The sequence below is a fragment of the Pseudorasbora parva genome, chromosome 20 (genome assembly GCF_024679245.1).
Source record: "Pseudorasbora parva isolate DD20220531a chromosome 20, ASM2467924v1, whole genome shotgun sequence".
Classification (NCBI taxonomy): Eukaryota; Metazoa; Chordata; class Actinopteri; order Cypriniformes; family Gobionidae; genus Pseudorasbora; species Pseudorasbora parva.
In genome coordinates this window covers 40,103,904-40,115,363 of record NC_090191.1, presented here as the reverse complement: position 1 = coordinate 40,115,363, position 11,460 = coordinate 40,103,904, and the positions used below count along the sequence as shown (strand labels likewise).

Genomic DNA, 11,460 nt, shown 5'->3' with positions numbered 1-11,460 from the left:
TTTTAATAATTCTTCATATCTGGAGTTAATACATTTTTTTTGTAGAATATTTTTACTGTAAAAGAAAAATTCTGAAAGATCCGCAAATAAAAAATGAAATAAACTCAAATATTTAATAAATGAAGGGTTTTGTTTTTGTAGAAATAAACAAAATAAATAACAAGAAAACTAACAAGAACGCATGAAAGCCAGAGAGATTTATATATATATATATATATATATATATATATATATATATATATATATATATATATATATATATATATATATATATATATATATATATATATATATATCGCAGGGAATTGTGATTATTAGTTAATGTTAATGAACTATAAAAAAATTATAAAAGGAAAATCAGTCAGAAAGCAAGAAAATAAATGTTTTGGGAGGTAAATGATCTGTTTAAGTGTAAAACATTGTGTTGGAAAGTCATGTGTAATATCACCTATTAGGAGCACACAAATAAAAATAAAGTTGATTTGTATAGTCCGGTTTGATAAAAGAAAGTGATTGTGTGTGTGTGTGTGTGTGTGTGTGTGTGTGTGTGTGTGTGTGTGTGTGTGTGTGTGTGTGTGTGTGTGTGTGTGTGTGTGTGTGTGTGTGTGTGTGCGTGCGTGTGTGTGTGTGTGTGTTGCAGGTGAGTTGTAAAATCGCACATGTGCTTTAGCAGCTGAAATCAATAAATCAACCGCCTGCTTTAAATAGGGTCTGATCAGAATCATCGTGTGGCTGCTGATACGGAGCGCAGCTCTCGCGCTGTGCTAAGGACCGCCTCGCGAGCGACGGGACACTGGCCAATATGATCCAAAAAGTCAAGGAAATCTTTCTGCCGCGAGAGTTTCCACGCGTGAAAATGATACAAGAGAGTGTATAATCCAGCGAGATACGAGAGAAAAACAAAGAGAGGAAGCGCGCGGGAGCTGGGAGATCACTCATGGTGATGAGGAGGATGATGGTGGCCTAGAAACATCAGGAGTTGTTCCTCGTTCTGCTCGACTGGATCGTAAGGCGATGAGCGATTTTGCGCGTTATTGCAAAGAAAAGGGGCTCGCTTTCCTCCTACGCGCACCCCGGATTTACTTTTGACTTTCATGCGAGGATGCGTTGAAGGCGAACTCGTGGCAGTGCGCCGCTGGAAAGTCAGTCAGTCACTCACACACACTCACTCACGTGAAAAGGGAACAGCGGCTCTGCGCATTAATGCGTGTGTGCGCGAGCGCGTACGCGTGCTCTCCCGTGACCGATGGCACTGGAATCCGTGCGCAACGGATATGTGCGCACTTGTGTCACTCCCGTGGAGCAGGACTGCTGGCACTCGTGCTTGCGGAGCCGTAGGAGTCTCTCCTCGGCCGTGTGTGTCGCCTCGCTGTCCGTGCTCCTAGCGCTGCTCGCTCATCAGTCCGCGGACTGGGACGCGGAGCGCGCACACGCGCACTCGGGATCTCCGGCGCTGCACTTGGTGACGCTCGTGGAGCTCGTGTGGCAGCTTCTCTCACCCGTCTTCACGCTCGTGTGTGCCTTCTTCTGGGTGGGTGTGTATCTGCTCCGCTGCGGGGTGCTCATCCGGACGGCCGTGTTCCTGCTCACCGTGTGCCATCTGGGCGAAGCGGCGGCGCAGTCGCTGCTGGATGCGCAGCAGCTGTACTCATTCACGGCCACCGCGCTGGTGCTGCTCGCCTGCCTGGCCAGCGGGGCGCTCATGGTGGTGCGGCTGGGTCAGGGCATCTCCGTGCTCCTCTTCATCAGCATCATCAGGACCGTGTCGCTGCTGTCGCTGCAGAAGGTGCGCGCCAGTTGGAGACCATACCTGGCGTACCTGCTCGGGGTGCTGGGGGTCCTGCTGGCGAGGTATGCGGACAGACTGCTGCCGGAGCAGGGCGCATCACACCGGGAGGGATCGAGGGGAGATATTCCGGTATTTAAGAGGCGCAGGAGGTCCAGCTCCGTAGTCTCGTCAGACATGGCACAGCACGGCCAGTCCAGGAGCAAATCTCACAGGAGGACGTCTCTGCCCTGTCTGCAGAGAGACCAGGTACGCTCATTGCTGCTGTTTTGATCGGATTTAACACAGGCACTTCTTCAGAAGTAGCGCCGCGTGCTCGTTCACTGTATTTTTCTTCGAATTAAACGCGCATATTGATATTATTGATCACAGCAAGAACAATAGCACCAATAATGATGGATTTTTAGGCTGTATGTGTATGATTACTTACTTCTGAAATGGGACGTTTTAACAACACGGCTCATCTTTGTTGCTATATTGATCAGTGTAATAATAACATTTTAGAACACACTTTAGTGTGTGTTTGGATAAATAACAGTAATGCTAATCAACTGTTGTTGCCTCTTATCACAATATGATCATAAAACATTTTTTTTTTTGGGGGGGGGGGGTATTTCTGTCGGTTGTGTTTTTCCAGTATTTGTGCTGACATTTAGATTCTTGGAACACTTTCACTCGAAGCATTCATTAGTTTTCACGCATGACATAATTTTAACAGAACATACAGGAAAAGCTCAAGGGGTGAACTTTGACCTCTTGTACACTATTAGGTGTGTTTTTGATCTGAGCATGTCAAAAGTGTCACAGAACGAGCGAGGGTGGACTACAGTGGAGATTTCTGTGCTTTTTGCAGAAGCATGCAGAAGGTTATTTGATGTGAAAGTGGTATTTTTTTCTACATACACACACAAGTACAGAAGGCTGATGATTTGGCTTGTCGACGGGACGTCATTGTATGTGGTCAGATGTAAAACAGTACTTGCCATCTAGTATTTTAAAAGTCACATTATATCTTTACATTTATGATCATCAAAGTATTTTTGAATTTAAATAATATTAATATGATATAATTCAAATATATTGTTTGATTGTTTTATATATAATTATTACATTGTATACATTCATTATACTTGATACATTTTTATTATTATTGGTGTTGTTGTTGTTGTTAATATATACTGCATTGTTAGGATAACGCCTACTATACACTAGTAATGTTTAGACTGATGATTGGCACACACATGCCCAAAATATTTAGCTGAAATATTCTAAAGATATCTCAAAGTTGATTCAATAATTAGCTGTTGTTACACATGGTGTTGAAACTAAACTGTTAAAGCAAGTTTCCCTATTTTTTTATTGAGAGTTAGTGCACGCCGGGGCATTCATTGAACTCACTATAAATGTTATATTCACAGTCACACTTGCCCGTCTTTTTGTCCTGTTTACAGCTCATGCCTGTGAAAATATGCAGTACGCCATTTAAAGTTGCATTAATTCCTGTAGTGAACGGAATAGTTTTTTATGTATTTAATTTGAAGGTCTCTGCTGTTTTCACAGAGAAGTTGTTCTTTTTGCTGCTCTGGTCTGCGAGTATTTAGTTTGCTCCCTCTAGTGGCCGTATTATTCATGTATTTGGGACCTTTTGCAATGGGAACCTTAAAAGGAAGAAAATTTGTGAAGAATCAATACATTGTCATTGCATATTTGCTTTGACTGTGAAATAGAAAAGAACACAGACCACTGAGTGTGTTTTCCATGTTCTGTATAACACACACACACACACACACACCTGGTGCACATGTGTGATGTCTGGTGTGATAGTAGTTCCTATAACGGTTTATGTGCAGTTGTTTTATCTGTGTGGTCTGGCTGTGTAAACATACCACCGCGTGACCCCTGCACCGCTCGCGTCTGCTCTGACAATAACCTGTGTGTCTTAATAGGCCACACAGAACAGCTCGATTGCATGAAGACGTCATTCATCTGAGCTTTAAGTCTGCTCGATGTGTTTTGTTGATCTGAAAATGGTTTTGCTACAGCCGTTGCAAGTGATAATGTATTGATGATATATAATTTGCACACTCCTGTCACACATATATGATAGTGTAATGCGTTTCTCACATCTGCAGACAAATGGGTAACACTTTAGTATGGGGAACACATATTCACTATTTACTATGACTTCTGCCTCAATAAACTCCTAATTTACTGCTTTTTAATAGTTAGTAAGGTAGATTTTGTAACATTTAAGTTTAGGTATTTGGTCGGATTAACGGATGTAGAATAAGGTCATGCAGAATAAGGCATTAATATGTGCTTTATAAGTACTAATAAACAGCCAATATCCTAGTAATATGCATGCTAATAAGCAACTTGTTTATAACTGAACCTTAAAATAAAGTGTTACCGACAAATGCTAGTTTGTGAAGTTTTACATGACAGTCAGTATCGTTTTACATGCTGACAAATCAGAGCCAAGGTCATGAGAATGCATGAATTGATCATGCAAGGCAAGTCAATCGGTTACACTTTATATCCACTTTAAACATTCTACATGCAACTACATGTTAACTAACTCATATTAGACTATTAGTAGACTGTTAGGGGTTAGTATAATTTGACATTTTCTTGCAAAGACTTTATATATAGGAAGGCGGTGCACTCTGATTACTTATGAATGGGAGAAAGTGCAACGCCCAATATGGCGATTAAGCCCCGCCTTCTAAATGAAAGAGCCAATCGTTGATTAGTAAAGTTATCGTGTCACTGCAGCTGCCATTAGAAGCTCCGGTTGCTTAAGAAATGCGCGTTTAGGACAGTGCATGCGCATTAGCTTTGTCCAGGCTGAAAAATGCAGGGTGTTTTTGTCATGATTTGAGCATTTAGAAACTGAATTTATGAGTCAGATTTCATTGGTGATTTCAAATATGAAATTTAATCATTAGCTTGTCGAACAGTTTTGGAGAATTTGATGTTTCCCCATTCAAAGAGATGAGACGAGAGGCCTTTCAAAGATGGCCGCCGAGTGAAAGGACTCATCTTAAAGGGACTTTATTTATAGGCAATAAAAAGTCTGATGAAGAGAATCAGAATAAAGTGTTGGCAGATATTAAGCTGACATTCTACTGATACTTTAATGACTGCTAGTTAACTTGTAGTTGCAAAGTTACTTGTAGTTAGTAACATGTCTTAAGTGGACTTTTTGGTACATTTAAACTAAAGTACATTCATTAATTTAGCTTTTATAGTTAATTCCCTGGAAATCAAACCCTTGAGCTCGTCATTGCAAGCATTCTCTGCTATTTGTGCTACAGAATAGCCAAATGTAAGAAAGTATCACAGTTGAGACCCAAAAGTACTTTGCAAACTCTCATTCGTACAGAGCATGAAGTACATGTTTTATTTCGGGTGGATGGTCATCGGCTCGTATCACCCTGCTGCCCAGCGAGGTAAACAGGAAGTGAGCTCAGAGTCGCTGTGACCATTATCTGTCGTCCACTCGGCAGAGCACATGCCCTGGGCTCTTTCAGCGACAGACTTAAAATCATTCCCGTTATGAACATCGCTGTGTGAAGTGAGTTACGTAACCTTCTTCAAATGGACTGAGAACGGGACTGAAATTAGTCTTCCTTCTGCACTCGCTTGTCTCTGCTGTGGCCTTTCTATAGACTTGCTGATAATAATAAAACATGCCGTTTTGGAGCTTACAGGCAGTTTCACCCCAGTTAACTAGCACTCTAGATGACTGTACCCCATTTAAAAGATGTTGTGTCTCATCTTGAGTGTTTCTGGGTGGTACACTGAACCGTACCTCACTGCATTCGTCTGTGTTTAAGCACAGGTCTCCAGAGGACGGTGTTCGTGGAAAACCCCCGTTTAATGACACGGGGAGTCGTTTCAACTCAAACACCTCGCCGCATGCAGTCTTTAGAAGCCTTTAGCGGGTCACTGAGTTGTGATTAGCCAAGGGCTGCCTGGAAAAGCTGTTCGCCGTGAGCCGGAGCCTCTGGGCAGAGAAGCGAGTATTTAAATCTTCTCTTAAAGGGGAAGTGGGTCCTTTTTTATGTTAAAAAACATTCTCCTGTTCCAGTTTAATGTGCACAGATGAGTATAAGCAAAGTCAAGGTGTGTTCATTCAAAGATTTTTGTTATTTTTTAGAATTTAAATTTTTGTTTTCTTGGGAATTCAATTTTTTTAAATATGTCATAGCCGGGAATCAGCGCAGTACAATCTAGGATGTTTCATGGCAGACTTGAATATGAAAGGGCAACATGTTTTTATCTTAAAGTGTGAATTAGCCAGTTGTAGGTTGACGTCTGAAGGATTGTAAACGCTGGCTTCTGTAGCGCTTCAAAAACATTGCTCTGTTTGTTGAGTGGCCTGACGTGTCATCTTTAGCCATGTCGGGTGAAAAATCGTTTGCAGCACATTTTACTTCAGTAAAATTGCATTTTGGAGTGAAACTGAATATTCGGTGAAGAGAACAAATTTATAGTGAAGGTATATCCATTTTGTCCCCTCCAGTTTCTCAGATAAAATGGGTTGCAAAATACCCGTTTTACAGTTATTGATGCCGTACATTTACCTCTAATTGTAACCACATTAATAATACTTCATTAAACACACTTTTAGAAAGTGTGATGCATTAAAGACAATGACAAACAAGGTTTATTTTTCTTCATCATGCCCCGATGGAGTTTTGGTTCCTTGCCACTGTCGCCTTTGGCTTGGCTTGCTCAGTTGGGGACACTAAAAATATGATTAAAGTTATTCAACTTATTATACAAATAAAATGTATGAATTAGGTCTTATTTAATTCTATAAACTTAAATACTGATCTGCCAACATTGTTGCTATATGATAAATTAAACTAAGCTGATAACATCACTGTTTTCTCCAGTACGACTGTACAGCCAAATCTAGTTTTGTCGCAATATTATCCTGTTTGACACTGTGAAGCTGCTTTGACACAATCGTGATTGTAAAAGCGCTATATAAATAAAGTTGATTGATTGATTGATTGACAAACAACCAATTTCACAATGCATTTTATCTTTTATCTTTATCTAATGCATTATAACATACATTATGGGCCCTATTTTAAAGATCTGAAACGCAAGTGTCAAAGCGCGAAGCGCAAGTAACTTTGTAGGCGGGTCTCGGCGCTGTTGCTATTTTCCCGGCGGGATAAATGGCTCTTGCGCTCGGCGCAAATCTAAAATTGGTTGGTCTGAAGTAGCTTCATTATTCATAGGTGTGGTTTGGGCGTAACGTGAATAAACCAATCAGAGCGGCATCCAACATTCCCTTTAAAAGCAGCTGCGCAAGTTCCATTATGGATCGCTATTATTATGGCGTATTTACCAGGCGCACGCCAGGAGCGGTTCACAGCCGAGGAGACTGATGTTCTTGTAAGAGCAGCCCTTACGAAACAAAAATATATTGCAGTATATTGGAAAATTTCATGCAATACATTAGGAAATATATTAACATATATGGGAATTAATATTTATATCTTTCAATATATTGCAATATATTGAAAGCGGCAATCATTTGTATATTTTGCAATATATTACATGAATATATAATATATTTTATAATACCATCAATATATTATTCCATATATTTACAATATATTAAAATATATTTCAACTAATATATTGGTAAATATATTTTCCTTTCATAAGGGAGTGAAAGACAGAGAAGTTGTGTTGTATGGGGATGGGAGAAACCCACCCAAAATAGCGTCGGTTAAACAGTTTTTTATTTTTTCAGTCGATTTTTTTTCCTGGTTCTGGACGGACAAACCAATTTGTCAGATGTCCTTATATATATATATATATATATATATATATATATATATATATATATATATATATATATATATATATATATATATATATATATATATATATATATATATATATATATATATATATATATATATATATATATATATATATATATATATATATATATATATATACTGTTTGCCACTATTGGGCAAACAGGTCTGATCCTTAATTACTACAATAAGCCTGAATAATTTGTAAGCTAGATTTATGCCTATTTTTTCACATCTTCGTGGCACACCACAATGTGTTAATATTTTTTTTAGTGTAACAATTTATGATTTGCAAAAATAACTGTTGCATCTGTGTAGATTTCATGAGCAAAGTGTATTTTGTGTTGTGCACGCTATACATTTTGGTCAAGCATGCGCCCTTAAATTAGCATAATGAACAACGCGCAACGCGCCACTGACTTTAGACCAGGTTTTTTCTGGTCAGTGGCACAACTGTTTAATGGAACAGCAAAATAGCACCAGGGATTGTTTGCGCCGGAACACCCCTCCTTTTTTTGCGCTGAACCGCCCAGGGAGCGCAAGTTCATTCACTAGTTTAGCGACGTGCTTCTGTGGAGGGAAAAGCGCGCTTTGCGCGGGTGCTAAATAGGAATGACACATGCGTCGGTGTACAAAGTCAATTGCGCTGGGTGCAAGATAGGGCCCTATGTGTACCTTTGTAATGTTAATCTTTTTTGGATATTACCTGTCATGTAGTGTGTAATTGAACAGTTTGTGAGCTTAAAAGGTCCTCAAAGTTTCAAAGATCAAAGTGCAGCAGGTAAATGGAGTTATTGTTTTACAAAAGAAAGAACTGGTGAACTGGAATTAAGTCATCAGCAATTCTAGTCTTACTTCCTTTTACTTACATGTGTAACAATAGAAGAAATCTGCATAATGGCCTTCATTTACTGCCCACAGACAATTTTACCTGCCCTCAAACACTATATTTGTAGCTGAGGCCTGATAGAGTTTGGTTTGTGTTGTCGACATGTTGAGAAGACACTGGCTATGTTTACATGCACATGTTTTGTTTTTTAAACGGACTGAATTCATTCAGATGGATGAATCTGAATGTAGTGTTTACATGAACTCTAAACAAAGTGGTCGGGTTGGTGTGCGTTGCTCTACTGTCTTAGGTCTTCTTTGTCACATCTTCCTCTTTATGATGCGGCAAATGTTTTCTATGGGTGAAAGATCTGGACTGCAGGCTGTCCGTTTGGCGTTTATGTCACAAACTTCAAATTGGTATTCATTTTTTGACATGCGCACACTGCACAAATATGCAAAGTTTACTGGGCATATTAATTATTCTCCTACATTGGTTCTTTATTTGTTTTAAACAGCAGACTTAATATCTATCCGTTTCTGGTCATAATTTGGAGAGCATATGAACCATTGTCCCGTGCTGCTTATATTTATCATGCAGTAAAAATGCCCCGTCCTGTGCCCAGTGTCGTTTGTGGATGAGAATCCAAAAGAAGGAGTGGTGGGATGTTGTCCTGCTCCATGTCACAGACTCTGAGTGGAAAGAGAATTGTATAATGATGGGACACTTGTTTATATGACACTTTATTCAAAAGGACAGCTCGGATATCTGGATATAAAGGATAGCTAGAACAGCTCGTCTTTTCTACGCCATTGCACATGTCCAGTCCTTTCAGTTTTGGTTTTCAATCTGATAAAGCGTTTACATTTTCTCTCTATTGGATTAGAAAAGGATTAAACCGCCCCTTTCAATCCGATCAAAATTTCATTCGGATCGAGCGCAATCGGATCGATTAAGGTGTTTACATGAAGGCTTTTCAGTCCGATTGAGCCGTCAGTCCGATTACTAATGGCTTGTAATTAAACGCATGTAAACGTAGCCACTGTTTTCTGCGTTGCAAATTCACTTTCCATCTCTTCCAAAAGATGAGGACGCGCACTGGGATTGATACAGGAAAACCAACACCATTGTTACTGTCCATGTATCAAGAGGAAGATCAGACGCTGGAGCAGGAGCTTTAATATAGGCATTTTAACCCAATCACAACAGACTGGGCTATCTGACCAATCAGACCAGAGTACCAATCACAACAGATTGGGCCATCTGACCAATCAGAGCAAAGTAGGCTCTCAGAAAGACTGTGAGAAAAGAGCTGATGCTCCAATGTATATTATGAGAAAAATAAAAAAAAATTAACCTCTGATGCATGCAAACCTATTGTAGGAGTCTTCCAAAACAAAGTTAGGAACCTGTAAAATAGCACAATAGGGGCACTTTAAGTAAAGTGTTACCGTGTTTTCTTGGCATTAAATGACAGAAAACTGGTTGCTGCTTTGTTTCATATGCAATAGCTAAGTGATGGCAAATTTGACATCTTTCTCTCTTTTTCTTCTATTGGAAAGTAGTGCTATTATGGATTTTTTTATCCAACTCTTATAATTTCCACTTCTGAAAACCCCCGGAAATGTGCAAAAAATATGCAGTGAATGTACTTTTTTTTTAAAGTACAAAAGGTCAGTCACGGTGAGTTAAAAGAGAGAGCCTTTGACGCTTTTGTCACATCTCTTCTCCAGATGATTAAATGAAGGGTCCTCCCCTCTTGTCGTTCCTCCCCTGAAGTAGAAAAACAGTGGCCTTTTTAGTGGTCTGAGAAATTAAGATGTTTCTGTTTCTTTTGTGATGGAGGAAAGGATAATGAATTAGATTTCTGGAGGAGAAAGAAAGGGTGTGCGAGGAGCTATTTGAGGGATGACGCAAATGGAGATCCATAGAGACCTGGAGTATGTTTCTGTGCCATGGGCCTTTTTTCCCTCCTTTTTTTTTAAGGAGTCATTTTCCCAGCCTGGTGGAGATATGAGGTTAGTAGGTGGGACTTTTTTTTTCCTGCCAGGATTGATAATAAACCTCAGCTCAGTGAGATCTGAAAAAAGCAGCTCACTTAAAGCAGACTATGTGCCCTGAAGGTAATGGTTTCCTGTCTGAAGTGGACCGTGCTCCATTCCTCGCGGTTCTGCCCCTACCTGCAGTAGTCCGGCTCTCCGGGCTGAGAGATTTTTAATCTACACCAGAGCACTCGACACGCTGAGGGTTGTTTTCCTTCCTGCAGGCTCGCGTCTACGGTCCTTCGCTCCCTCTCACTCTAATTGGTCTCGTCTGCGTGGCTGCAGCAGACAGAGGGATCTTTGACGTATTTGACTGTATTTTGCTTGTAAGAGGCCTCGCGTCCAGCCGGACCGTGCCAGGCCTGGAATGTGTAGCCTCAGCTGTCTTGCCTGAGCGGGTGGCTGCCAAAAACCTCATCCATTTTAAAAATGCTTGCAGTTTGACTCTTTCCAAACAACCTAGAAGGAACTGCACAAGCTTACAGAGGACCCTGCTTCTATCCGAACCAGGTGCGCAGCTGCCACAAAAAACACCAAATGACATTCGCTGTTCTACATACGTCAATCCAAATGAACTGCGGAAACCTCGAGCTGCTGTAAAAGCGTGTCTTGAAGAATAAAGGCTGTTCAAAGGCTTCTGGAAATGTACAAAGCATTGAAGATGTGGAAGGCGAAGTCACTTAAATGAGATGCACAGACGTGAGGCCAGCCTCAGTAATAGATGGTTACGCTTCACTTCTTTGCAGACTAGGGAATATAATGTGAATATACAGTGAGGAAAATAAGTATTTGAACACCATGCTATTTTGCAAGTTCTCCCACTTAGAAATCATGGAGGGGTATGAAATTATCCTCGTAGGTGCATGTCCTCTGTGAGACATAATCTAAATAAAAAAAATCCAGAAATCACAATGTATGATTTTTTAACTAATTATGTATGATACAGATGCAAAT

The 11,460-nt window shown here is 40.1% G+C and overlaps 1 protein-coding gene across 2 annotated transcripts in view; it reads left to right on the top strand.

The window, feature by feature from the left end:
- The first annotated feature begins 320 nt into the window (after positions 1-320).
- Positions 321-11,460, top strand: part of pde3a (phosphodiesterase 3A, cGMP-inhibited) — a 123,599-nt gene continuing 112,459 nt past the window's right edge. The window contains exon 1 of one of the 2 annotated variants that reach the window (XM_067427009.1): positions 321-2,035. In XM_067427009.1, coding sequence (XP_067283110.1) covers positions 1,247-2,035 — 789 coding nt within the window. In that variant the 5' untranslated portion in view covers positions 321-1,246. The remainder of the gene's footprint in view (positions 2,036-11,460) is intronic. The other variant, XM_067427008.1, reaches the window with a different exon arrangement.